Below are 27,788 nucleotides of genomic sequence, written 5' to 3'. Positions count from 1 at the left end.
TTTTCTGAGTTTCATCTGTTTTGTATGTGTGAACTGACATAAGCAAGATTTTATATATAATATAGACAAGTTTTTAAAATATAATTTTCGATAAATTTATAACTTTTTTTTTGCTCATATTTACAATGGGAAAGAGTATTGTAGTCGAAGGAGGTAAGCTTCATCCTCCTCTTCCAAATTTTACATCTTTGAGTAATTCAAATATACCAACCAAATATAGCATTCTCCTTCATTACTGTTTTCTAATATAGAGTATCTTAAAACAAACACATTGTTCCTCACTCTGTTTGAATACCTTACCAATTAATTGTAATCAGATATGATTACAATTAATTGATAAGGTATTCAAAGTTATCCTACAATTAATTGCATTAGACCAATTAAGATGAATACTGATGTGCTATGCACTCTTAAAACTTTCATACATTGATAAAAATGCAATCATATGTCAAACTGACATGAATTTTTGTAGTTTGGGTTGCATAAGTCACAACAGCACATCCAACCAAAATGGGCACATAATTCCACTGATATATATATATATATATATATATATATATATATATATATATATATATATATATATATATATGAGAATACAAAATAGAAATAAAGATTAGTGAAATAAAATGACTGTATTGACATCAAATCACAGTTTGGTTGGTGTAGATTACAGGTTGGAGAGGATATGCTATCCACTCAGCCATCCAGGTTGGATAGCATAAATACCCAAATAAGTTTGTTGTCACAGTTGGCAACATATTGAAGTGAAAGTTCCAAATGACATTGAGCTCAAGATGTAAACACTGACTGACAGAAGCTGAACATTCCTTGAGAAAACTGGTTACCTTACCATATTAAATTTTAGAGTATTATCTGTGTTTGGAGGACTGAGAAGCCAGAAAGTAATGCAAGAAGTGTTTTTCATAACAATCAGACAGCTACATGCTATAAATTTTCACACAAGAGCTGCAGCCTACAAGCATTTGTTAAAAATAATGAATACACATTGCCAATTGGCACTGGCCAAGATTCAGTGAAATTTGCTCTACCCATTGAATTTCAGTTCCTTGTCCATTTTCATTCCTACATCTTATATCTCCTTCACTTCTTTAGTGTTGATCCAAAAACAGAACAGTACAAATGTTCTGACCCTGGACTTTGCAACATTGAATTGGTAATATACCATATATTCCAGTAATCTACTAACATTGCAAACCATTCAGACCCCCCTGTGATAGATGACTTAGTATCATTCTTCATAATGCTTCTTAAGCATGCTCAAGAACAACCTCCTGGAACAGTCAGGTGTTTACTTTCCTTTTCTAGCACATTGTTCTGCAGTATCTATCATATGTCCAATCATTTATCCCCATCTCCTTCAACCTGAATACCAATTTGTCATGTTTTTTTTTATTAATAAATCAATTTTTTTTATGTTTACTCATCCAAGGTTTCATTTCACCAGGTGAATAATGAAATAATCTGATGGTTCATCAGTAAGAATATACATATAATTTAGTTGAAAAAAAAAGTGTGTGTGTGTGTGTGTGTGTATGTGCGTGTTATGTGACACATCTGAAGAGTCCAGTGATTCATCACAGAAGGACACTCTACTCACACAACCCATCGACTACACTTGTTAATCTTCCATCTACACTACTGCTGTTACCACTAACATGCTACCACCATTTACATACTATGCTGTCTACATCCCACTAATAGTATTTTTGTCTGTAAACTGTGTGTGTTCTCTGGCTGATTTTCCTGTATGTGAGATGAAAAACTCAAATTTTGGGGATAAAAAGCCCTGCAATGTCCATATGAAACCAGCTAACTTACATTCATTTGAAAAAGCCTATATAAAGATTCTTCTCATCAAATATTGGAATGGGTATCTCCTTTTAAAATGAAACTTATATGTTATCTTTCTGCTGTCACATGGTCTTTAATGCTATATAAGGGAAACAGATATGTGCGAGTTAACTGTGTCTATAAACTATTAATGGCACATAGAGAAGAGCTTATGGATTTCAAAGTAGGTGTTATAGGATCCTCATATCAGTAGTTATTTGTTAATGTTGTTGATAGCAGATTCACCTAAAGTGAACTGTAAGCAACATTATCAGCTGAATTAAAATGTAAAGCATCAACTCTACCAAGAAATACACAGGAAGACCTTGTAAGTTAACACTAAGGGACCAAAGACTGCTCTGAAAGTGGAATAGAAATCTTGAGAGTTCAATGTGAAAATGATCAACCAGTGTCCTATTACTACTACTAATCTGTCCGTGCAGTTAGCCTAGTGGCTATGCGCTTTGCAACCATATGACTGGGGAAGGAGTGTCCCAGGTTCGATCCCCTTCGAAGACGTGAGGAATTTGAGGATCTTCCTCAGCCATAGCCAAGTTAGCCGGTCTTGGGCGCAGGCAGTAGGGTTTTTTCCACCAGTTCATCTGGCGTTTTTCATCCTGCAAGCAGGCAAACCGGCCTCATGAACACACACGGATCTACAGCCATAAATACTTAACCCCCCCATGAGGGGGCTGAACTCGCCATAATAGGGACGAGGGAGAAAAAGGGAGGAAACTCCATACGAATAAATAAATAAATAAACTACTAACATCCGATTACAGGTTGGAGTAATCTGATGGGATTTGTGAATATGGAGTCAGCAAATGATAAATTTTAAACAAGCATTCTTATTCATGTTAACTCAAGTCTTGATTATCTCAGGTGCTTAATTCTCTATTCCATGTTCAAACTGGGAATGGAGAATTAAGAATTTGCTTATATATTTCTGTAGTTCATGGTATTAGTGACTAGCATTTGATATATCCTCATAAAATACATTTACTGAGTAAAGACAATAAACACGTCTTTCATAATTTGTTTGATGTTTTTTTTTTCAGAGATGAGTTAATTAAAAAAATAAAAGAATGCTGATTTCAGATTGTGTCATACAACAAACAACTAAATACAAATTGATTTTAATTAAATTGACAAACTGAACTGTTTCACTAGCTAAAGCTGGGGAGAGTGAGGGAAAGTTTTTCATTAAAGAGCCAGATTGATTTTTTCCAGGCTGGAAAGATGTCATATTATGCCTGTTTAGCTTTAAATATTTTTAATTGCATTAATCACACAGCATATGAATTACCCATTGGCTGTGCTTCAAACTGATCATCTTTTCAACTGATCACAGTGATGATGATACTGTAAACTGACAGTGATAAAATGATAAAATTCATTTATAATCATCAGTGTCTTCATTAGCAAAGATAACTGGTTGTTACTAGTTTGGAGTAAGAGTCAAATCTAAAAGTACTTTATTATCATTACAAACAACTACTCTGTTTATATAAATACATTATTAACATAAATTAAATGTGTAATAAATTAATATACATATAGTACTTATCACTAATTAAACTACATTGTATGATGCTTTTAGAGATTATATTTTTGCCAAGTCACGAGAAACCTATGGCATGAATAATTCTTATACATATCCTAAAGAGGAACGATGGTCAGCAAGACCCACAGTCAGAGTAAGCGGTGCCTATCAGAAAATGCTTGAACGCGGTGCAGAAATGGGTTTTCATGCAGGTAATGAAAAGGCTACTTTTGTTTTTTTAATGTGTAGCAAATTTGATTTTCACTATAAAACAAAGTATAAGATAATGTCTAACTTTATGTGATATTTTTACATACTCTGTGAATGGAATGATATGATACATCCAGAGTAAACTTCTAATTTATTTCACTCTTCTAATTTTGCAGATGTTGTTGTAGTCTGTTTTGTCAGGATAACTTTGTAAAAAAATTATTATTATTATTCAGGCCTCCATGGAGTCAAAAGACTCATCGTGAGAGGCCTTCCTAGGAAACACAAAGTCTATCATATCACTCCTTGAACTCATTGACTGTTCGTGCTCTCACCACTCTATCAGGCAATGCATTTCTTTCTCATGATACCAATTGCAGAATCATTAGTTATCTGTTGTTACTACTTTTCATATCCTGTTTCATATTCCACATGGAGTTCAGTATTTTTATATCCCCACATGTAATTCGGTATTAAGCTTTGGTTTTAATGGCATTGCATCAGAGAGCAAATCAATTTTGTTTCAGAATATAATTTTAGAATTTATAAATTTATAATTTATTTAATCTTAGAATTTTAAAATATAGAAAAAAAAAAAGTCTATTTCCTGACCAGCTATGCAATTTGATGGCTTCATCAGCATCCTGGTATGAGGATTATTCTCATGGACATCACTGGGTCCTCTCATCCCCATTGAGCATACTTTGACCACTAATTCTTACTGAGGGATTGTTTCAAACCTGATATTGCCATCCAAGGTGACATGTGGCCCAATAGATCTGGACTCTTCCAGCAAAACAGGATACTGCCTCTTGTTGGAAGTGCCCTGTGTTGCAAGGTTTGTATTTTGCAAGCATGGTTCAAAGAGCATATCCAAACATTCCATGTGCTCTCCTTTTTGTTTAATTCTCCTGATTTGAGTCCTGTCGAACATTTCTGGGATCACATGGAACACAGGCGAATGACACCAATGCTTTACTTGGTTGCTGACCTCTGGGATGTTATTCTGTCTAGATAGTCCAAAATACCTCAGGATATCTTCCATGGTGTAGTGGAGTCAATGTCAAGATGGGTGCAAGCAATTATCTTGGCCAAAGGAGAGACAACTAAGTAGGTGGTAGTCATAATGTTTTGGCCTATGAATGTATATTAATGATATCATGAGTGGATTAAACTGAGATATTCAGGTTATTTTCATATTTTACAGAGTTGAGTGATTATGCAAAGAATGGCAAGGAATGATGTTGTAGTTCGAGGATTTGAATGTTGATGCATGATGAGCCTATTTGATTGCTAGTTTGTGCTGTTAAAGCACTTTTACATTTTGTAATGCAAATTTAGAAACCTTATTTTATTTCAAGGAATAGGATAAAACGGTGTGCAGACAATAAACTGAAGTTCAGGACTGGATTTGCAGAACTCATGAAGACAACATAGCTGCAGTGATAAGGAGGATATCATCATTGAAGAATAGAGATATGATTATCGCAAGCAAGTTTTGAAGATGGTCCTGGAACAGCTAACTAAAATTAGAACTCTGGAATGATTGCTATGCGATAGACTGAGAAAACGGAATCTGCAGAATTTCCTGGATAGGAAGAAAATAAGTGATATAATAGATATGTGTGAGTTTCTAAGAGATTTTATCAGCTTAATGTAGAGGAGAAATTCAAAGATAGCATTCAAGTTGGGAGAGTGGAGTACATTTCATGAGGGTGTAGTCAGTGCAGAAACAATGAATGAGTTTTAAATGCAGTGTGATAGTTGAAGTTAATGATATTGACTATTGGATAGCTCAAGTATGAGGAAGAAGAATAGGTACAAGTGTCTTATAGTGGATAGTGAAGAGATTTTTGTAGTATGTCAGAAGGCGATATAGGAAAAGTAAGGCTATTTTCAGAGGATAATAAAAATATAGTGTAGAGAGGAAGTGCATCTTTCTAATATAGAAGTGATGAACTTCCAACTCCTTGGAGGTCCATTAATAATTTTCATATTCAGTAATTCAGTATGCTCAGGAAAACATCTATCAATCTAAGTTCTTTGGGAAACAGATAAAGCTTTGCTGATCTCAATCTCATGAAAGTCTTTGAGCATATAAGGCATGTTCAAAAAAACTTTAAATAGCAGGCCAACCAGCATAGAGAGCGCACTGTGGCTACTAAATGTACCTAGTGGCAGGTTTTGACAACAAACTGCCATTTGCCCCATTCTGCAACGAGCATTAGTTGTCAAGTTACATCCACTGAAGTAAGCATGTGCACAAGCTGTTCGTCAGATTAGTGACAAAGTGACAACGAAAGAGCTCAAAGAACAATGCGCATGTGTGTGTGTGTGTGTGTGTGTGTGTGTGTGTGAGAAATTTTGCTGCAAACTTGGTAAAAATTTTACAGAGACATTTTAATTGCTTAACCAAGCATATGAGCCAAACTGTATGAGGTGGATGCAGTGCTATGAGTGGTTTAAGCGTCGATGAGTAGGTCAGAGATTAAGGTGATGTTGGTTGTGTTTTTTGATTGGAAAGGCATGTCCATCATGAATTTGTACCATGTGGTCAGATGCATTGGATGCTGACTCACGCATTGCTCCTCATCTGCAGTTATATGGCAAAACATCAGACATCCATTGTGCCCCATCCACATTATTCTCTGGACTTAGTCCCAGCAGACGTTTTCCTGTTTCCCAAACTTAAAATCACTTTGAAAGGACGTCATTTCCAAACCATGGAGGAGATTCAAGAAAATGCAATAAGAGAACTGCACACCATCAAAAAGTGCATTCCAGCAAGCGTTCCAACAATGGAAGAAACGTTGGGAATGGTGTATTGCCACGAGAGGGGGATTACATTGAAGGGGACAATGCTTAAAATGTTGTAAAATGAGCAATAAAGTCTTTATAGCAAAAGTTCGGTCTTTTTTGAACACACCTTATATAATGATAAAAAATGGAAATGATTTTTGCTATAATTACAATAAATTCAAATAACAATAATTTATAATTAATATAACTGACAGAATGTTTATAACCTATTAAAAAGAAAGGGATAGCTTGTAATTGTTCAAGATAAACTTTATTTTAGTTTAATAAACTGAATAAATAGTTATAAAACTATTCAAGAAAGAAACTGATAATTAAACTTTTCTTACAGGTTGGGAACAACCTGCTTGGTTTGCTCTGCCAGGAGATGAGAAAGGATATAACCCTAGCTTCAGGCGTACCAACTGGTTTAATCCTGTTAGAAGAGAATGTAATATGGTTATTAATAAAGCTGGTATAATTGATTTAACACCATTTGCAAAGTTTGAAGTGAAAGGTTCAGATGCTACTGTAGTCTTAGATAGACTAGTAGCCAATAATTTGCCAAAGGTATGATTTCAGTTTATTTATGGGAGAAACATTATAGTTAAAATATTATTGACATAATTTAAATAGACTCATAATCAGGAACAATTCATATATGCATGATGATGAGTAACACTAAGCTTGGTATTAGTCTTATAAAAATAGGCTTTTATAAGACTAATACCAGACTAAGAATATAAGACTAAAACAAAAGCAGCTGTATAACAAGGTGACAAATACTTTGGACAGGGAAGATGCATATACAGTGGTGTACTTGGATTTTGCAAAATCTTTTGATACACTGCCACATGACAAGCTGTTAAATAAATTGAAACAGATGGGACTGGATAACAGTCTTCTGAGTTGGATCAGTGACTGGCTCAGATGGGAATCACAAAGTTGTATCTGGCAGTGCAGTATCCTGAAACAGGAAGGTGTGCCACAGGGGTCAGTTTTGGGACCATTGTTGTTCAATTTGTGTATTAATGATATTGGGATGGGTTTAAATAGTGATATACAGCTGCTTTCAGATGATGCAAAGTTGCGGAAAGAAACGCAGAGTCAAGTGGATGTTGTGGGTTTACAAAAAAAGACTTGAATAGATTGCATGAATTGGCAGATAAGTGGAACTGTCAGTTCAATGTTGCAAAGTGTAAGGTTTTGAAATTTGGTAAGCAGTGATGGGATGCAGAGAATACACTTGGTGGGGAAACTTTAAAGGAAGTAGAGGAGATGAGAGATCTGGGAGTGGTGGTGGTGGTGGACACATTGCATACGTTGTGAAGATGTCACATTGGATAATGGCAATGATGCACTGGATCCTGACATGCTGAAATAAAGAGGTTATGATATTATTGTATAAGGCCTTGATCAGGTCTCATATGGATTATTATGCACAGATTTGGTCACCGGGTTTTTATGTTATTGAAGATATGTTAGAAAGAGTCCAGAGAAGATTCAAAAAAGTGGTCAATGGTCTTTGGAATGTGGAGTATGAGGACAGATTGAGAGAATGTAAATTGCAAAGCCTCATCAATAGGAGGAGGGGAGGGAGTATGATTGAGACATCTAAGCTAGTCAGGAGTTGTTATTAGGTTGACATAGAGGAAATTTTTCATAGAATAGGAGAGGGTTGTAGAACAAGAGGCACTGCTGGAAATTATATAAGGAGGGTGTGAGCAGAGAAGTGAGGAACAGGTTCTTTGCATGGAGAGTTCTTTGCACGAGCAGGGAATGCATTGCCTGAGTCTGTTGTAAATGTAGACACATTGAATCAGTTTAAGGCATGGTTGGATGAGCATTGTGTGCAGTAGTGTGCACCTCACACAATGAGTCCCTAACTCCATGGAGGTCAGATGTTAAAAATAATCATATGGGTTATTTCAAAAATGGAGGATAAACTAAACTTTTTTTCCAGTCTCTCTTTAGCTACACTATGAGGGTGGCCTGAAAAGTTCTCGGCCTCAACTATAGATGGCAACACTATCGGCAAGTTTTTTTTTTCTAGTTGGTACATCTCTCATAAGCATACATGTGAAATTGCAAGTCATTCTATCAAGTAGTTTGTTTTATACAGCTGTCTGAAGCAAAAGTGTTGTCTGTATCCCTTGAAATGGATAAAATTGAGTATCATGCGGTTATAAAATTCTTTGTAAAAGAAGGTTTAATGCCAAAAGAAATTCATTCGAAGTCCATAAAAGTTTATAGGCACTCTTCTCCTTTGTTTTCGACAATTAAGAAATGGGCTGCTGAATTTAAACGTGGCCGTACCGGCCTTGATGATGATCCACGCGAAGGCCATCCAAAAAGTGTAATAACACCAGAAATCATTGATCAAGTGCACAATGTAGTATTGGATGACTGGTGAGTCAAAGTGCATGAAATTGCTGAGACTATAGGCATTTCAAAAGAACGTGTAGGATATATTTTGATGAAGAATTGCATATGAAAAAGCTTTGTGCAAGATGGGTGCCGCGCTTGCTCACAACAGATCAAAAATGCATTCGCAGGAAAATCTCTGAACAGTGCTTGGAGCATTTTAACAAGAATAAAACTGATTTTGTTGGTCAATTTATTACTATGGATGAGGCTTGTATTCACCATTACACACCAGAATCCAAACAGCAGTCAAAACAGTGGACAGAAGCCAGTTGTTCAACACCAAAGAAGACGAAGTCAGTTCCATCAGCAGGAAAGGTCATTGCATCAGTGTTTTGGGATGCTAAAGGCATTTTGTTTATTAATTATCTTGAAAAGGATAAAACAGTAACTGGGGAATTTTATTCTGATCTTTTACCCAGACTAGACAAAAAATTAATAATAATCATATGCCTCAGCTAAAAATGGTAAAGCCTTAGGCCTGGATAGAATACCAGCAGAAATAGTAAAGTTATTAGAAGGTGACAACATTAATATATTAGTAAAGCTATTTAATAAGATCTACAATACAGGTATAATCCCTCAAGACTGGTTACAGTCGACCTTCATCATGCTACCTAAAAAAGCAAATGCAAAAACTTGTAATGACTATAGAATGATCAGCCTAATAAGTCACGTTCTAAAAATGTTTCTGAAAATAATTCAAAAAAGAATATACGGAAAATGTGACAACACCATCAGTGATACCTGATTTGGCTTTAGAAACAGTTTGGGAACAAGAGAGGCTCTTTTCTGTTCTCAGATCTTATTGTAATTTTATTGTAAAATGTACCAAAAACGTACTGACCAAAACAAGGAAATATTCATTTGCTTCATCAACTTTGAGAAAGCATTTGACAAACATGCTAAAATGATTGCACTATTAAAAAGAATTGGATTAGGATGTGTGCTGTCATCTCTTCTTTTTAACATATACTCAGAAGCCATATTTCAAAAAGTGATTAATGTAAAGTGAAATCATCAGTAACATCCAGTATGCTGATGACATAGCTCTCCTGGCTGACAATATTCAGGATCTTCAAAATCTTCTGGAACTAGTGAATGAAAGAGTGAAAAAATGGGATTAAAAATAAATATCACCAAAACTAAATTCATGATCATAAGCAGGAAACCAATTCTTAATTCAGCACTTTCTTTAAATGGAAAACAAATAGAAAGAGTGGCAAAGTTTAAATATCTCTGATATATACTGGCTAAATATATATCAGAGTATATCTGATATATACTCTGATATATATCTGATATATACTGGCTAAATGAAAATTGCAATCCAGAAATGGAAATAAAAGTTAGAATTGAAATGGCAAGAAAAAATTTTTTCTCGATGAAATCAACACTGTATAACCGCAGTTTAAATTTAGAGCTTAGAGTATGCATGGTCTCTACTGCTGTATGGTGCAGAAACTTGGACCTTGAAGACGACATCAATAAAAAGACTTGAAGCCTTGGAGATGTAGTTATACAGACGAATGTTAAAAATCCCATGGACAGCAAAAACGTTCCAATCAGGAAGTACTGGAACAAATGGGGAAATCATGTGAACTTTTAGATACCATAAAAAGAAGGAAAACTGCATATCTTCATCACCTACTTCGTAATGAAAAATATAAGATACTTCAATTGATTATAAAAGGGAAGATAAATGGAAGAAGAGGACAAGGAAGACGAAGAAAATCTTGACTGGCAGACAGTGGACTGGCATGAACTCTGAGAGACTGCTCAGAGTGGCTGAGAATCGCTCAAAATTTGCCAAGGTGATCGCTGACCTCTGATAGGAGATGGCACTCAAAGAAGAAGACAAAAAAATTTTGTGAGAAAAGACCCGGTTTGCAGAAAAAAAATCATCTAATCATCTTTCATCAGGATAATGCACCTGCCCACAAAAGTGTTTTGGCAATGGGAAAATTAAGGGATCTGCACTATGAATTGTTGGAACATCCACCCTATTCTCCAGATTTGGCTCCCTCTGACTTCTGTCTCTTCCCAAAACTAAAACTCTTCCTCACTGATCAGCATTTTTCTTCAAATCAAGAGGTGATTGCAACTGTAGAGGGGTTTTTTGCAGATCTTACATAGAACCACTACAGGGACGGGATAATGGTGCATCGCTTGAATAAATGTTAGTCTTAAGAGAGATTATTTTGCAATTTTTTGAAATTTATAATTTCAAAATAAAAATAATTTTGAAATTATAAATTCGTTTTTTTCATTGTTAGGCCGAGAACCTTTCAGACCACCCTTGTACTACCATGAGTTATCATGGTATATAAATCAGGGGTTTATTATATCTCTTAAGTTTTTTCTTTTCATAAAAAGATATGTAATCAGTACAGGTTTTTTCATCTTTAATTCTTGAAGCTATTCTGATGTGGTTACAAGGCTGAGAGTAAAGCAATTATTATTTTTTTAGTAGTCCCATCCATTAATGGTTGATAACTGTGAGCATCAGTCAGTAGGAGGTATATGAGCAATTGGATAAACTTTGTTAACAAGACCATGGGACTTGATGGTATATCACTATGTATCTTGAGGGAATGTTCCAGTGAGTTAACAACAGCTTTAACATACATTTTTAACATGTAGATTAGCCCAGATCCCAATGGAATGGAAAGATGACAAAATTGTTTTGTTCATAAAGGGGGGTGATAAGATTAAAGCTTCAAATTATAGGCCACTTGCTGGAGTTGTGATCAGGGTGTTAGAGAAGCTAGTGAGGATAAGGATTCTGAACTGCATGGGAAGCAGTAGAATTCTTTTTAATGGACAGCATGGATTTGCTAAAGGAAGATTGTGTTTTAGCAATCTGCTTATTTATTATAACAAGGTGACGAATATTTAGATTTTGCAAAGGATAGCTTACCACTCGACAAACTAGTAGTTCAATTGGAACAAATGTGGTGGATAGTAGATTAGCACATTGGATTGGAGATTGGCTGTCAGATAGGTATCAATAGGTTGTGTATTGGTGGGGAGATATCTCAGAAGAGGAAAGTCACTAGTGGCATACTCCAAGGGTCTGTTTTGGGGTGATTGTTGTTTTATTTGTATGTAAATTACATTGGAAAGGGCTTAAATGGAGATGATGCCATGTTATAGAGAGCTATGAGAATTAGAACAGATATAGTTTTTCAAGAGGAGCTAAATAGACTGTCTGAATGGGTGGGTGGGTGTGGGGATGTCAGTTTAATGTTGCAAAGTGTAAAGTTTTAAAATTTGGGAAGCAAAGATGGGATGCAGAGTATAGGATTAGTGGGGATATTTTAGAGGAGAGGAGGTGGAGGAGATGAAAAATCTAGGGGTTATAGTGAATTGAACTTGAAATTTTGTGGACATTTTGCTATAATTGTGAACACAACACAGTGGATTATGCCAGCCTGGCTGGTCAAGTGGTTAGTGTATCCACTCTCCAGCCCGAAGGCTGCGGGCTCGAATCCCGCCACGGGCATGGATGTTGATTGTCTGCGAAAATATTGGTGGTGATGGTTGGCGGTAGATGGTGTTGGTGTAGTTGCGGTTAGTTGGTGGATTGAGTGGTGGAGACAGAGTTGTACAGCAGGCACCCTCCCTCGATGAGTCTTTGGACTCCCTGGAGGTGTCCAAATAATAATAATAATAATAATAATAATTATTATTATTATGGGAATGATGCAGAGAACACTAATGTGTAAAAGTAAGGATGTTTTGATGCAATTGCAGAAGACTTTGATCAGGCTGTATATGGATTACTGTGCACAGATTGGTCACCATGTTTTCAAAAGGATGATGAGCTGTTAGAGAGGATTCAGAGATGATTGACTAAGTTGGTTTGTGGTCTTTGGAATGTGGAATATGGGAAAGATTGAGAGAATGCAAATTACAGAGCCTAGTAGATAGAAGGAAGAGGAGAGATATGATATAGACATATAGGTTGGTAAGGGGTAATTACCAGATTAGCCTACCTTACACAGCTTCCAGGGAGAGGCCACATCCATGGAAGCTATATAAGGTGGGTGTGAGCAAGGGGATGAAGAAAAGATTTTTTGCATGGAGAGTGGTAGATGATTGGAATGCATTGCCTGAGAGTGTGGTGAGTACAGGGACAGCGAATGCATTTGTCACAGTACAATGAGCAGTGCCTGTGAGACTGGACCTCCCACAATGAGTCTCTTGCCCCATGGAGGTCTGTTGATGATGATAATAATAATAAATACCTTACTATAATCACAATTATCCAAAGATTAGATAGACTAAAGAAAATGTTTGATAGACTAAAGAAATTTCTTAAAGGAAATATAGGTTCTAGTTTTTATAAACCAAGCATCTTCCATTGGTATTTCACAGAAATACCAATGGAAGATGCTTGTTTTATACATACATATTATTGTTATTATATGGTATCTCTATGGAGTTCAGAGACTCATTGTGAGAGACCCTCAAAAGCTATCATAACTCTTCTCAAACTAATTTGCTGCTGGGACATTCACAACTAATTCTGGCAAAATTAGTTGTGAATGTCCCGTAAAGTTTGTGGATTTATGCCAAGTATTTGAGAAAAGAATGGAATTATACAGATGTGATGTATTGCATTTAAATAGCTTTGGAGTGAGTGAACTGGAGAAACTGTTGATAGATGGAAGTGCAGTGTGTGTGAAAGAGATCTGAAGTAAGATGTGAAATGAATGATCAGGAAAATGGTATTGAAGAGACTGAAGTGCTTGGCAGTAAAAACAGTAGTAGTAGAGTGAGAGAAGAAGAGAGAATGGAAATGCAAGAGGAACAAGGAAACGGGAGAGACTGGATGGACAGGGAGACACGGCATAGGGAGAGTGGATGATAGGAGTCTTGTCGGGAATATTTCCCATCTAATCTGTTCTTTGTCTTCCTCTTCTTTTTTCTTGTATCATTTCTTCTAAGAGTGTTTTTGTAGGGATTCATGCCTTAGTATGTGACCAAGGTCAGTGGTTTTCCTTTTCTTAATGGTTTTCAACAGAGTCCTATCTTTTCCAATCATCATCATTATTATCTCTAAATTAGTTTTTTTGACAGTCCACGGGACTCTAAGGATTCTTCTGAGGATCCACATTTCAAAGGCTTTCAGTTTATTTTCACAATATTTTGATATTGTCCAGGTTTTTTCTCCATATGGCAGTGTTGACCATATGTAGCATTTGGACAGCCTAATTCTTGTTTTTGTGTGAATTTCCCTTGAGATCAGAATGTTTTTCATGCTAATGAAGGTTGATCTAGCAATTTCTATTCTTAATATTTTCTTATCACACTTTCCATTCTCTGTAATTAGTTGACCCAAATATATATAAATCTCTACTTGATCTGAAGTATTTTCTCTGATCTTATTATTTATATCAGGTATTTTTCCTTTTTTCTCTTGTTACCAGCATGGTTTTGGTTTTTTTGAAGTTGAAATTAAGTCCATATTTTTCACTTAGTCTCAGTCTCTTCTAGAAGGTTTTGAAGATCTTTTTTATTTTCAGGTAGCAGTACCATATTGTCTGCATATCTTAAGTTGTTTATATTTCTGCCTCTTATGCTGACTCCTTTAACTCCTTCCAGCAATTTTGCTAATTGCTGGAAGATATTTTCAGTATAGAGGTTAAACAATATAACAATATAGGAGAAAGAATACAGCCTTGTCTGATACTCTCCTTTACTGGGAATTCCTCTGAGGTTTCTCCTGATATTTTCATTGAGGCAGTTTGTTCCAATATACATTTATCAGTAATCTGGTATCTTTACTATCTACTCCTAATTTTTTGATGCATTCTATTAATTGTTCATGTTCTATATTGTCAAAAGGCCTTTGTGTAGTCCATAAAACATAAGTAGACGTCTTTCTGTTTCTCCAGGTACCTTTCTATAATAGTTCTAATGTTGAAGAGGCTTTCTCTAGTACCTTTATTTTCTTGAAATTGTGTTTCATTAATTTCCAATTGATTTTATGTTTAATTCTTTCTAGGATGATATATAACATAACTTTTGCTATCTGACTGATTGTTCTGTACTCTTCTCATTTGATTGTCTTCGATTTTTTTGGTATTGGTAGGAATGTCGAGTGTTTAAAATCTTTTGGATATGTCAGTCTGTGATCATAAAGACTCACTAGTACATCATTTAAAGCCTTTAGATATTCTGCCATAATTTCATCCATTTCTGGAGTTTTTCCTGGTTTCAATTTCCTATGGCATTTGTTACTTCTCAGGTAAGAATAGTAGGTCCCTCCAAATTTTCTTGCAACGGCTTATCTATTCTATCATGATTGTAGAATTCCTTTGAATACTCTACTCATCTGTCCTTTATTTTGTTTTTCTCCACAGGATGTTTCCACTGGTATCTTCAATGCAATGAAAGCCTACCCTTTTCTAAGATTTGCTAGTTAGCTCCCTGACTTTTTCGTGAGGTTCTCTGGTTTTGTGTTTTTTGTCCAAATGCTCAATTTCCTTGCATTTGTTGTTGAGCCATAGTTTTGCAATCCTACATTCTTTCCTGATCTCCTTATTTAAGTTCTTATATTCAGGAACAATTTTTGTGTTTCTTTCTTTCCTCCATCATATTCAGTATCTTTGTTTTACTGCCTTTTTTATGCCCTCTTTAAATTTCTGCCATCTATCCTCAATCTCATTTTTAGGGTAAGAATACTTGGTGGAAGCAGGAATGTTAACAGAAGTGGATTGTGCCAGTGCCTTTAAAAATTTATCTTATATTTCTTGATTTTTTAGGGAGCCAAGATCACATTTTTCTATGTTTATAGGTTTCATTGTTTTCTTTAATTTTATTGTTGCTTTAATGACCACAGGGTTGTGGTCTGATCCAATATCATGAGTATGTTTTGGCTTGTCAGATGTTATTCCAGAATCTTTTTTTTTTAATCATTATATAGTTAATCTGGTTCCTGTAGTTGTCTCCAGGGCTTTTTCCATGTGTAAAGTTGTGAAGTCTTCTAGGAGGTTGGCTAAACAAAGTATTTGTTATTACCATATAATTTTTTTCACAGAACTGTATTAATCTTTCTCTTCTTGGATTTCTGTGTCCCAGGCCTTGGTTTACCATGCAGGAAGAGATCTTTTCTGAGCCTACTTTAGCATTTAGATCTCCCATAATGATAATTATGTCATCTGATTTTGCATTGTTAACTGCATTTTGAATGTCTTCATAGAAGTGTTCTACATCTTCATCTGGTTATTCAGAAGTAGCTGCATATATTTGGGTGATAAAAATATTAAAAGATTGAGCTGCAATTTTTAATGCAATTGCTCTGTCACTTATGGGCGGCAAAATCCGAGTAAGGATTGGGCAATCTTTATATATATAATTATATATAAAGTATAAAGTATGTAAAATATATACTATATAAAATATAGTATATAATTGAATGACTCTTTCTGTTTATTTTTCCACTATTAGTCCATTTGACTTCACTGATACCAGCAATGTCAGTTTTCACTGCTTCAAGTTCTTTGGGTAGAAGTACTAGCGAATGTATATATGGGGATGATCAGCATAGAAATGGAATTGATCGGAATGTGTGTGGGGTATTTGATAAAGATAAATATTTGATAAAGATAATAATAAAGATAATTGGGCAAGGACAGGTGTGATGGAAAAATCACAACGAACAAGTGGCTTAGAGAGGACTGGATATAGACCTGAAAATGAACTGCTGTGTTTGTTTATAAATTCCAGAAGTATCAGAAAGTGAGATGAAATTGTTTCACTGATTGAGCTTGTTTGTCCCAAAATCATTGGAATAGGTGAGACATGGTTGAATGAAGATGATATCTTGAAGGGAATAGAAATGGAAGTATACAGGGATTTTTGTGAAGATAGAAAGGACAAGAAGGGAGGGGGAGAGTGCTGTTGCTGATAATAGGGAAATTATGTCCACATTAGTCCACAAAACTAATGTAATAATCAAAGCACTCCAGAATCAGGGAGTTCTTGGAGAATATATGGACCTCCTCCAGGAAATATACCACACTGCAACAGCAACATTCCAACTTCACATGAGTAGCAATTAAAATATCAATCGAAAAAGGTGTCCGACAAGGAGACTCTCTATCACTCAAAATCTTTACAGCAGTCCTTCAAGAGATATCTAATAATATAAACTGGACAAATTTTGGTATAAATATTAATAACAGAAACTTAACACACCTAAGTATCATCATAATTTTTGCAACCATTCCAGAAGACCTTAATATAATGATAGAAGACTTATATCATGAAAGCAGAAAAGTCAGTCTATAAATAAACAGAGAAAAAAACTAAAATCATGTTTAATCATTTTGTAAAACCAATAATAATAGAGAACAATTTCTTGGAAAGAGTCTCTTCATACTTAGGTCATCTCATTGATCTGAACTGTCAACTCCAAAAAGAAATAAATAGAAGAGTTCAACTTGCTTGGAGTGCATTCAGAAAACTGAAAAGCTTTTTTCAAAACAATGATGTCCCACTCTGTTTAAAAAGGAAGACATTTAACCAGTGTATACTTCCAGTCATCACATATGGTTGTGAAACTTGGTCTCTAACAGATACACTGGCAAATAAACTAGCAACAACTTAAAGAAAAATAGAGGTTGATGCTAGGCATCACATTAAAAGATAAGAAGTGAAACACTTGGATAAGAAGCCAGATTCATATCATTGACATCATTCTTCAGTGAAGGCTGGTAATTATGTCACCACAAGCGACTAAAATGGAAATGGGCTGGATATCTATCCAGAAAAGAAGGTGAGTGATGGACTAGCATGCTAACGAACTGGCTTCCAAAAGAGGGGAAATGAGGCTGAGGACATCCTAAAAGAAGGTTGAGTGATGAATTGGAAAATTTTGTTGGGAAAAATTGGTCAACCATTGCCAAGAACTGAGAAAGGTGTAAGGAACTGGAGGAGGCCTTTATCCAGTAGTGGACAGAAAATTTTTGAAAAGAAGAGGATAGACATGAAACAGGGAAATAGTGCCAATGGTTTTGAGGCAGTGTGGTGTAAGGTGGTGGTTGACAGAAAGAGATATTTAATTGGATGTTGTTATAGGCCAGGGAATGTGGAGAGTAGCAATGAAGAAATGTATAAGCAACTTCAGTTAGTGAAAAAGGAAAGGGTGATTATTATGCATGATTTTAATTATGATGGTATAAATTGGAATGAAAAAATAGCATTTGGGAATAAGGAAAATGAATTTTTTGAGTTATTGAGAGACAATTACCTCAGGCAGTATGTAAAGAAGGACATGTGAGGATCGAGAGTTTTAGATCTGATCATTTTATCAGAGGATGTAATTGTGAGTGGGATTTTACACTTCAGTTGGTGAGAGTGATCATGAAGTGACCTCATGGGTTGTGGCTAGCCATATGAAGACTTCTGTGAGGAAAGGATATATGTAGAACTACAAGGCTGGTAATTATGTCAAGCTTAGGAGACAGCTTGGAGCTATAGCATGGAATGAGGAGTTGAGCAGTAAGGAAATAAATGTTGCTTGGGAATGGACAAAGAAATACATAATAGCATCAATGTATTCTGAAGGTCAAAAGCCTGAATAAGGTAGATGTAAAATAGATGAACAAGTGGAATAAGCATGAAATCTGGAAGAAGAAGAAGGCACTTTGGAGAAGTGCCTTCTTCTCCAAAGTGCCATGAAGAGTATAAAGAGCAGGCCTGAAGAGTGACAGTTGGTAAAGGCAACAAAAGTACAGTAATCAGCTAACGGCTTTTATTCCCTTACTGGGAGTAGGTGAAGCCTTTATACCCTATCTAGCTTTTTTGGAGACTGAGTGGGCAGTTCAGTCTCCACCGGTAGCCAATCAGAGATAGCTTGCCCATGTCTATCACTAATTATAGCAGCTGCCGATGAAGAGGCTGGCAAACAAGTGCTGCCATCTCTTGGTACCTAACCCTAATAAGATATGTTACTGTCTGAAATAATGTGGGTATTACGGTCAATTTTCTTGAGTTTTCTTGGGATAAAAACCTGAGTTTCCGGGAGGAAAAACCCGCTTGCCCATGCCAGAGATTGACTAACTCGGGAATTGGTCGAAGAAAGGCTTAGAAAAAGTTCCTCCAGTCGGCAACTAGACTTGAACTTAAATCTGACTTCGAGCGACCAAGCACAGAGGACGCAAGTGCCACTTCCACTGAGCCACACAACAGAAATTATCAAATCAGAGAAGAAAAACCCTTGTGAGATTTTTCGATATGTGGCAAATAGAAAGAAGAAGAATGATTATGGTAAAATGATACTGATGGATAAAAGTGAGAGATTGGTGACCGCCACAGAGGACATAGTTGAGGTGTTCAGTGAGCAGTTCATCAAAGTGTTTCATCCTCAGTGTGAAGTCAGAAACTTAAATGTAGAGAATCAAATGAGAGAGGACTTAATGGTGAGAGAGCAAGAATTACGTGAGGAGTTAGGTAAACTAGATGTCAATAAGGCAATGGGACTTGATGACATAAACCACATGTCATAAGGGAATGTTCTAGGGCATTTGCATTAGCCTTGGCTACCTGTTTAACAAGTTTTGTAACAGCATAATTCCCAAAGGAGTGAGAGGCAAAATTGTGATGGCTAAGGCAACAAATTATAGGCCAATCTGTATATCTGGCATTAAGGTATTGGAGAGGTTGGTGAGATGTAGGATACAAAAGTGGGTTGATAACAGTGGTATTCTTTGTTCTTATCAGCATGGGTTTGTTAAAGGGAGGTTGTGTTTTACAAACTTGCTTATTCCTCACCTTGTTATTATAACAAGGTGATGAATGTATTGAACAGTGGAGATGAATATACAGCAGTATACTTAGATTTTGTAAAGGCTTTTGATAGATTGCCACACCCCAAGTTGGTCACTACATAGAAGCAGATAGGAATGAATGATAGACTAGTGAGCTGGATAGGTGAATGTCTATCAGATAGGTATCAGCAAGTTGTATATAGGGGCACTATCTTGAAAGAGGAAAGTCACTAGTGGTGTGCCATAAGGATCTGTTTTGGGAGCATTGTTATTTAATTTGTATATTAATGATAGTGAGATAGGTTTAACTGGTGATATACAGCTATTTGCAGATGTTGCAAAATTGGGGAGAGTGATGAGGTATCAAGCAGATGTTGTAGCTTTACAGAGGACTTGAATAGATTGTATGAGTGGGCAACAGTATGAAACTGTCAATTCAATGTTGCCAAGTGGAAGGTTCTGAAATTTGGTAGACAACAATGGGATGTAAAGTATACACTTTGCAAGGAAATGTTGGTAGAAGTTGAGGAGATAAGAGGCCTTGGAGTGGTGGTGGTGGACAAGGATCCAAAGTTCAGTGGTCACATTGCAGAAGTTTTGAAGACATCACATCAGATTATGGCACTGATGCAGAAGACCTTAACTTGTAGAAACAAAGGGGGTTCTTGTTCCACTGTATAAGATCTTGATCAGGACATGAGAACAGATTGAGGGAATGCTGTTTGCAGAGCCTTGTGAATAGCAGGAAGAGAGAGAATATGATTGAGACATTTAACTTGGTGAAGGGTTGTCACTAGGTTAATGTGGAAGAAATTTTTTGTAAAATGGGAGAAGGGATAGAACAAGGGGACATTCCTGGAAGTTGTATAAGGAGATTGTGAGAAGGGGGCATAAGGAATAGGTTTTTTGCATGGAGATTGGCTGGTGAGTGGAATGCATTGCCTGACATTGTGATAAATGCAGGTACATAGGATGATTTTTAAAGCATGTTTGATGGGCTTTATGTGTAACATTATTTGCCTTCTATGATAATTCTTTTGATTCCATTGAAGTCTGGTGTTAATAATAATGATGGTTAATGGACATTCTGTAAAAGTGGCTTTATCTATGCACTGAATTCATACAGATAAGTTATAATAAACTTATATGAATAATATTTAAATTCAGAGAAAGATTTACATATTAATATATGCTTTTTGTGGTACTAGAAAATTGGACATCATTCTGATCATTAGTAGGCCTAATGTTCTGTTACAGTCCCTTAGTTTATCTTCCTGGTAGCCTTCTTGCTCTAGGATAAAAAACTGTATTGAGGTTTCTAGGTCGATCTGTTTATACACTCTTTTGTTTGTTTGTTGGCTATATTGTATTATAGGTATCATGTTTGAGGATTTGAATAAACTAGACAGATGGGCAAACAAATGGGGATAACAGTTTAATGCAGCAAAATGTAAGGTCTTGAGGTTTGGGACACATCGATGGGACACCTCATACTCTATTAGAGGAATTGTACTGGAGTAGTAGGGGGAGACAAGAGATCTGGGGTTGATGGTTGATAGAAACCTGAAATTCAGAGGACATATTGCAAAGGTAGTGAAGGTAACAAAGAGGATTGCTGCAATACTGAGAAGGATGCTGACCTGCAGAGATAAAAGAGTTATCATTCTATTGTATAAGACCCTGATCAGACCACACTTAGACTATTGTTCTCAAATTTGGTCCCCGGGATTTGAAGAGGATAAATTAACTGTGGAAAGGGTACAGAGGCAGATAACAAGTTTCAGGACTGTACAATGTAGTTATGAAGATTGGCTGAGGGAATGTGAACTGCAGAGTTTGGTAGATAGAAGGAGAGGTGATATGATTGAGACTTTTAAACTGTTGAGAGGTGGTTACAGGGTTGACACTGGGGAGTTTTTTCGCTTGGTTGAACAGTCGGAAGGAGTGATGACAAGGGGGCCATCCCTGGAAGTAACGAAAGGAAGCTATGAGCAAGAGGGTGAGGAGTGGTTTCTTTGCATGGAAGGTGGTTGAACCATGGAATGCATTGCCTGATAGAGTGGTCAGAGCAAGAACGATCAATCATTTAAAGGAGTGGTATGATAGACTTTGTGTTTTCTAGGAGGGATTTCCTGCGATGAGCCTTGATAGACTTGTTTCATAGGAAGGACCTCCCACGATGAGTCTTTTGACTCCATGGAGGTCTGAATAATAATAATAATAATGTTTAGTTTATTCATTGTATCTTTCTCGTAGACAGGCTTAAACGTTGGTTGTACATGCTTACTAAATAACTTAAGGAAATTACAACGTACAATAGAATATACATTAAATTAAACTTTAATATATTTCCAATATTTCGGCAGTGTCAGTGTTGCCATCTTCAAAGGAACTTACAATAAAGACATGTGCACACAGGCACTAAACACAGTAAATGAGAACGAAGCAAAGAAGATATGGTTTCCCTAAAAAGTCTTGATGGTGCCCCGTAGTGGGCTATGTAGGTATTCTTGGCTGTTGGGCTGAACGTCTCCTGATGTAAGCCTCCCAAATTTGGGGCAGTCTCATGCAACCAAATTTGTTGAGGTTTGGCATGTTTCTTAGGACTGAGGCTGATTCCATGAATAGTCTTTCAAATTTGAACTTGCTACGGTGTATTATCGTGGCTTTCTTCCACCGTATTCTTTGGCGTGTATCCAGAGCATGGTCTGCAAGACCAGAGTGGCTGTACTGGTGAGACCGGATGTAGTCCTTGTGTTCTGAAACTCTGATATTCGCTGTCCTGCCTGTTTGGCCAAAGTAGGATAACTTCCAGCTGCAAGGGACCTGGTATACACCAGGTAAGTCTATGGGGAGTGGTTGGTTTTTAGTGGAGTAGATAAGGGATGCCAATTTTCTATAAGGTCTGTAACAAGAGGTCAAGTCATGTTTTTTTAAGATTTTGGTAATTTTTTCCAAGGTGCCTCAGATGTAGGGAATGGTGATGGATTTAGAGTAATCCTTGTTGTGGTTTACTGGTTTAAATATTTTTTAGATTTTTTTTTTTTGGGGGGGGGGGGGAGTAGCTATTGGCTGAGAAAGAAAAATACCGGCCGAGGATATTATGATCCAAATTGAACGTGGGATCCGCCACCTTCCAAACCACATCGCCAACAATATTAGACTGGATATAGCTTGTGTTGTCTCCAAACAAGACCACCAAAAATCAACTTATCCAATAAGGAATATAAAGCGCTGCAGAAAATGAGGAAAAACAAAGAAATAATAATCACCAAAGCGGATAAAGGAAATGCCACCCTAGTACTCAACCAAACGGACTACACAGGTAAGCTTAATGCTCTATTATTAGATTGGGCTACTTACCTCCCCATTGAATACAATCCCACCAACTCACAAATTAGAAAACTCTACAGACTACTTAAGAAGGTCACTTCTTGGCCTGTAGAAGTTACTAACAAATTAAAACCATATGACTCTATACATCCTGCTCCCCGTATATATGGACTCCCAAAAATACATAAAGAAAATGTGCCATTACATCCCATAGTGGATGGCATTGATTCCCCCACATACAAATTAGCTAAACATTTGGCCAAAGTGCTCACACACTATACTGGCAACACACCATCACACAAAAAACTCAGCCCACTTCAAACCTTACACTCCAACATGGAGTGTAAAGTTTTCTGACATAATGGTCAGTTTTGACGTTTCCTCCTTATTCACAAATGTCCCACTCAAGGAAACCTTAGAGCTAATCCAAGCTAAATTTCCTCTCGATATCTCAGTCCTATTTCAGTTCACAATGAACTCAGGCTATTTTGTTTTGTCAGAGAAAATGCCATGGGTTCACCCCTCTCCTCACCCTTGGCCAAATTCTTTATGGAGACCTTCAAAGAAAAAGCCTTAAACTCTGCCCCACAAAAACCTACCATATGGCTTCGCTACGTTGATGATGTGTTCGCTATTTGGCCACATGGCTCTGATACACTCCTCTCCTTAACACACTTAAACAACCAACACCCCAGAATTAAGTTCACCCTGGAAAAAGAGGAAAACAACAGCCTCCCTTTCCTAGACACACTAGTCACCTGCAAGCCTGATGGAACCTTGGTTTTCTCAGTTTATGGAAAACCCACCCATACAGGCAGATACATTCACCAACAATCCCACCATCCCTGCCTCACAACAATATGGAGTTGTTATGACACTATACAACAGGGCTAAACTAATCTGTTCAAATGACAATGTCGTAACCAATGAACTAAATCATATCCTCAACACTTTCTCAGCCAATGGCTACCCCCCCCCCAAAAAAAAAAAAAATCCAAAAAAATATTGAAACTAGTAAACCAAGCCCCCCCACACACACACAACAAGGATTACTTTAAATCCATCACCATTCCCTACATCCGAGGTACCTCGGAAAAAATTACCAAAATCTTAAAAAAACATGACGACTTCTTGTTACAGACCTTATAGAAAATTGGCATCCCTTATCTGCTCCACTAAAGACCAACCACTCCCCCTAGACCTACCTGGTGTATACCAGGTCCCTAAAAGCCATAAGTTGTTCTACTTTGGCCAAACAGGCAGGACAGTGAATATCAGAATTTCAGAACACAAGGACTACATCCGGTTTCACCAGTACAACCACTCTGGTCTTGCAGACCATGCTCTGGATACACGACACAGAATACGGTGGAAGAAAGCCACAATAATATACCATTGCAAGTTCAAATTTGAAAGACTATTCATGAAATCAGCCTCAGTCCTAAGAAACATGCCAAACCTCAACAAATTTGGTTGCATGAGACTGCCCAAAATTTGGGAGACTTAAATCAGGAGACGTTCAGCCCAAAGGCCAAGAATACTTACATAGCCCGCTTGGGGGGGGGGGGGGGGGGGGGAACCATCAGGACTTTTAGGAAAACCATAGCTTCCTTGCTTCATTCTCATTTACTGTGTTTAGTGCCTGCGTGCACATGTCTTTATTGTAAGTTCCTTTGAGGATGGCAATGTGACATTGTCGAAATATTGGAAATATATTAAGTTTAATTTAATGTATATCTATTGTACGTTGTAATTTCCTTTAGTAATCATTGTATCTTTGTTATGAATCTTCTCCACCATTTTCTCAAGAATCTATGGTCAAGATGTGGCCATATCATATCATAACATAACCTAAGAGAGATAATGACTTTCCTGTCTTAACTTGTCAGTGTGTTCTTCATCATCCAAGTAATCCTTTGAGCTGTTTTGCCCATTTTTGCAGTACTATATTGGAGAAATTAAAATATAAATAAAAACATAATGTATAAATTAAATTATACTTGACAAGAAATTATATTTTAATATTATTTGCATTTTGTCAATTTATTTAATTTGATAGTATCCCATAATGCAATACACACTTCCTTTTAGACATATATATTGCTATGCATTATGGAAAGGATCACCACCCAGACTGGTTTTGATGTTTATTGATGATTTCATTGGTTCACTAAGTCGCGACGCTGAAGTGTGCAGACGTGTCCAAGGTCGCTCTTGCCTAAAGTTGTATTTTGTGCGGTCGAATACGTCAATCAACTTCAAGATTTATACCTACATAATCGTAAGCACCTAATCTATCGCGTTAAAAAATTAGTTTTCTAAATTTGTGAAGCTAGGAAAAGTTATATTAATTTTTAAATTTTAAAATCTTCTTTGTTCGTGTGCTTATTGTTACAACGGTATGCCTTCAAGTACCGGGAATTTGTGATAGCTTGTGTTTCCCCTTATTTGCCCGAAGCAATGGCCAGTATAAACCACAGCATATCACCAGCAGCCGGTCCACGCCCGAGCTCAGCAGGAATTGGTCAAAGGTCGCAGAATTCCGATCAAGGAAAAGACGCCAGCCACAGCTCCAGAGAAGGAAAAGACATCAGTCTCAGCCCCCCAGACAACAACGGACAAAGGTCAGTACTCTCTGTCTCCTATGCTAACATTGTAGCTAATACTTCCGCACGAATTAATACTACTGCAACAACGACCACCGCGCGTACAAACGTTCACCTAGCCAACCGCTTTTCCCAAGATAACGGAATTGTAATTTTCGCAATCGAAAATACCCCACTGGAAAAGTATCTAGACGCAGTAGCTCAACATGTTCCCCCAAAAAATATAACTCACATTTCAAGAGTTGCCGGAACCGTAAAAATGTACTTTAACAACGCATCTTGGTCTGAGACATTAATTGAAAAGGGAATAGACATCGGAGCATGCCACGTGAATGTCTCACCAATCACAATTGCTCCCACAAAAGTAACAGTGTCAGTCCCACCGGAAATAAGCCATCAAATGCTTCGCGGATTACTATCAAAATACGTTGCAGTGACAGGTAAAATCCGAACGCTACGCGCCTCTACAACTAGGCCTGAATTCGCTCACATCAAGAGCTTTAGAAGACAGGCTCTAATGCACTTTGGCGACAATACAATCGGCTCCATACCCAAAATAATCAACACAGAAATAGACGGAGTACCCTACACCTTTTATATTACTGTTGCTGCTCAGTGCTTTTACTGCCACGAAGAAGGCCATGTAAGGAAGTTATGCCCGTATATACCCAGAAATGAGAAACCGGTTAACAATACTACCAACCCTAGCGGATCAGAGAATCAGAAGCAGCAAGCAGCCAACCCCAAAAAACAGAGCATCCCTAACAAACAACAAAGATCTCAAGGAAACAGCTCTCAGTCCAGTACCGAGGAGACAAAATCAAGTGGTAGCACTAAAGAAACCCAACTTTCGAAAGAACCTCCACCAACATCGATTAAAAGCAATCCTAGAGAAAAGGAAATGGAACACAGACAACTAACTAACTCTGATAAAGATACAAATAACGAAGAGGAGCAAGAAACAAAAACGGAAAAAAAGCCTAAACAAACCAGCGCAGCTGCAGCAGGGAACCTTTGCCTCCAAGCATTCTGGAACCCTCCCAACAGCCTGTAGAGGGGGATGAAGAGATCAAGCTTCTTGAGTCCTCAGATGATGAAGAGGAAACTGGAAATGCAGGTCTTCCTCACACTGAAGGCCCACTTACAAGTGAGCAGCTTCAGAGCTTTCTTAAAAAAGTTCGAGGCTCTTCACAAAAACTGCTGACAGCCTATGACTACACCGCTGACATCAGTGGCCTTATCACCCAGCTGGAAGAATTAAGAACTATTCTGGCAGGAAAAAGAGGGAGAAAAACCACCAATCTCAGGAAAAGGATATACTACCTGATAAACGGGCTTGAATCCCAGCGGCAGCGTAACTATCCATAAAGGAAGTGAGGATTACCGCACCAAATAAAACTAAACCATAAAAATAATGAGCACCTCAATAAACCTTCTCTCACTAAACGCTAGAGGATGTGCCACACCACTGCGAAACAGGCTGGTCCTGCAGCATATCCTTGCCCACCGGCCAGAAATAGTTATGCTGCAGGAAACAAACTTCCATTGCAACAACAAAGCTTCATATCAACACTGGAAGAACTGGCCTTATACCATGCACCACTGTCCTGCCATACAACTTCATGGATCTGGAGTCAGCATCGGAATTCACCAAAACAGCGCTCTAAAAGTAGAAATAATTGATACCTTTCTTGGGTGTGCAATATATGCACTCATTACAACTCAGACAGGAAAGAAAATATATATCATTAACATATACATCCCACAAAATGACCAGCTTGCAGTGCAGGTACTGGAGTTTGTGCGAAACCACCTCAGCAAGGTCAATGACCACATCATACTGGCAGGGGATTTCAACTGCACTCTGGATCCTGCAATGGACAGACAGCAATACCAAGAACATCGACACTCACTAGCTCAGCTTCTCCAGGATGTAATAAATGACTTCGAGCAGAATTGTCATGTGGGTGCACATGACAGAATTGTCATGTGCACCCACATGACAAATTTTCTCATGTGGGTGCACACTTGCACCCACATGAGAAAATTTTCTCCTGGAGAGCCAAAGGTGGTCCTACCAGTGTCCTATACCAGGCACGGCTCGACAGATACTACACATCGATGCACACAATACCCTACATCAGGAGAGTCACATACCATCCATCTCATGCATCAGACCATGATTCCATCCTTCTTAATATTTGCTTTCCTGGACACACCAGATACAAAGGAGGAGAATAC

The 27,788-nt window shown here is 37.2% G+C and overlaps 1 protein-coding gene across 2 annotated transcripts in view; it reads left to right on the top strand.

The window, feature by feature from the left end:
* The window catches only part of LOC150098229 (dimethylglycine dehydrogenase, mitochondrial-like), a 260,147-nt gene that overhangs the window by 189,087 nt on the left and 43,272 nt on the right, over positions 1–27,788 (top strand). For both annotated transcript variants that reach the window (XM_090405924.1, XM_090405925.1), the window contains exons 10-11: positions 3,455–3,609; positions 6,756–6,973. In XM_090405924.1, coding sequence (XP_090262050.1) covers positions 3,455–3,609; positions 6,756–6,973 — 373 coding nt within the window. The remainder of the gene's footprint in view (positions 1–3,454; positions 3,610–6,755; positions 6,974–27,788) is intronic.

Source organism: Typopeltis vanoorti, chromosome 16, assembly GCF_054136105.1.
Source record: "Typopeltis vanoorti isolate ZY-2024b chromosome 16, IOZ_Tvanoo_1.0, whole genome shotgun sequence".
Classification (NCBI taxonomy): Eukaryota; Metazoa; Arthropoda; class Arachnida; order Uropygi; family Thelyphonidae; genus Typopeltis; species Typopeltis vanoorti.
The sequence above is the reverse complement of the archived record's forward strand: the minus strand, read 5'-3'. Positions and strand labels throughout refer to the sequence as shown.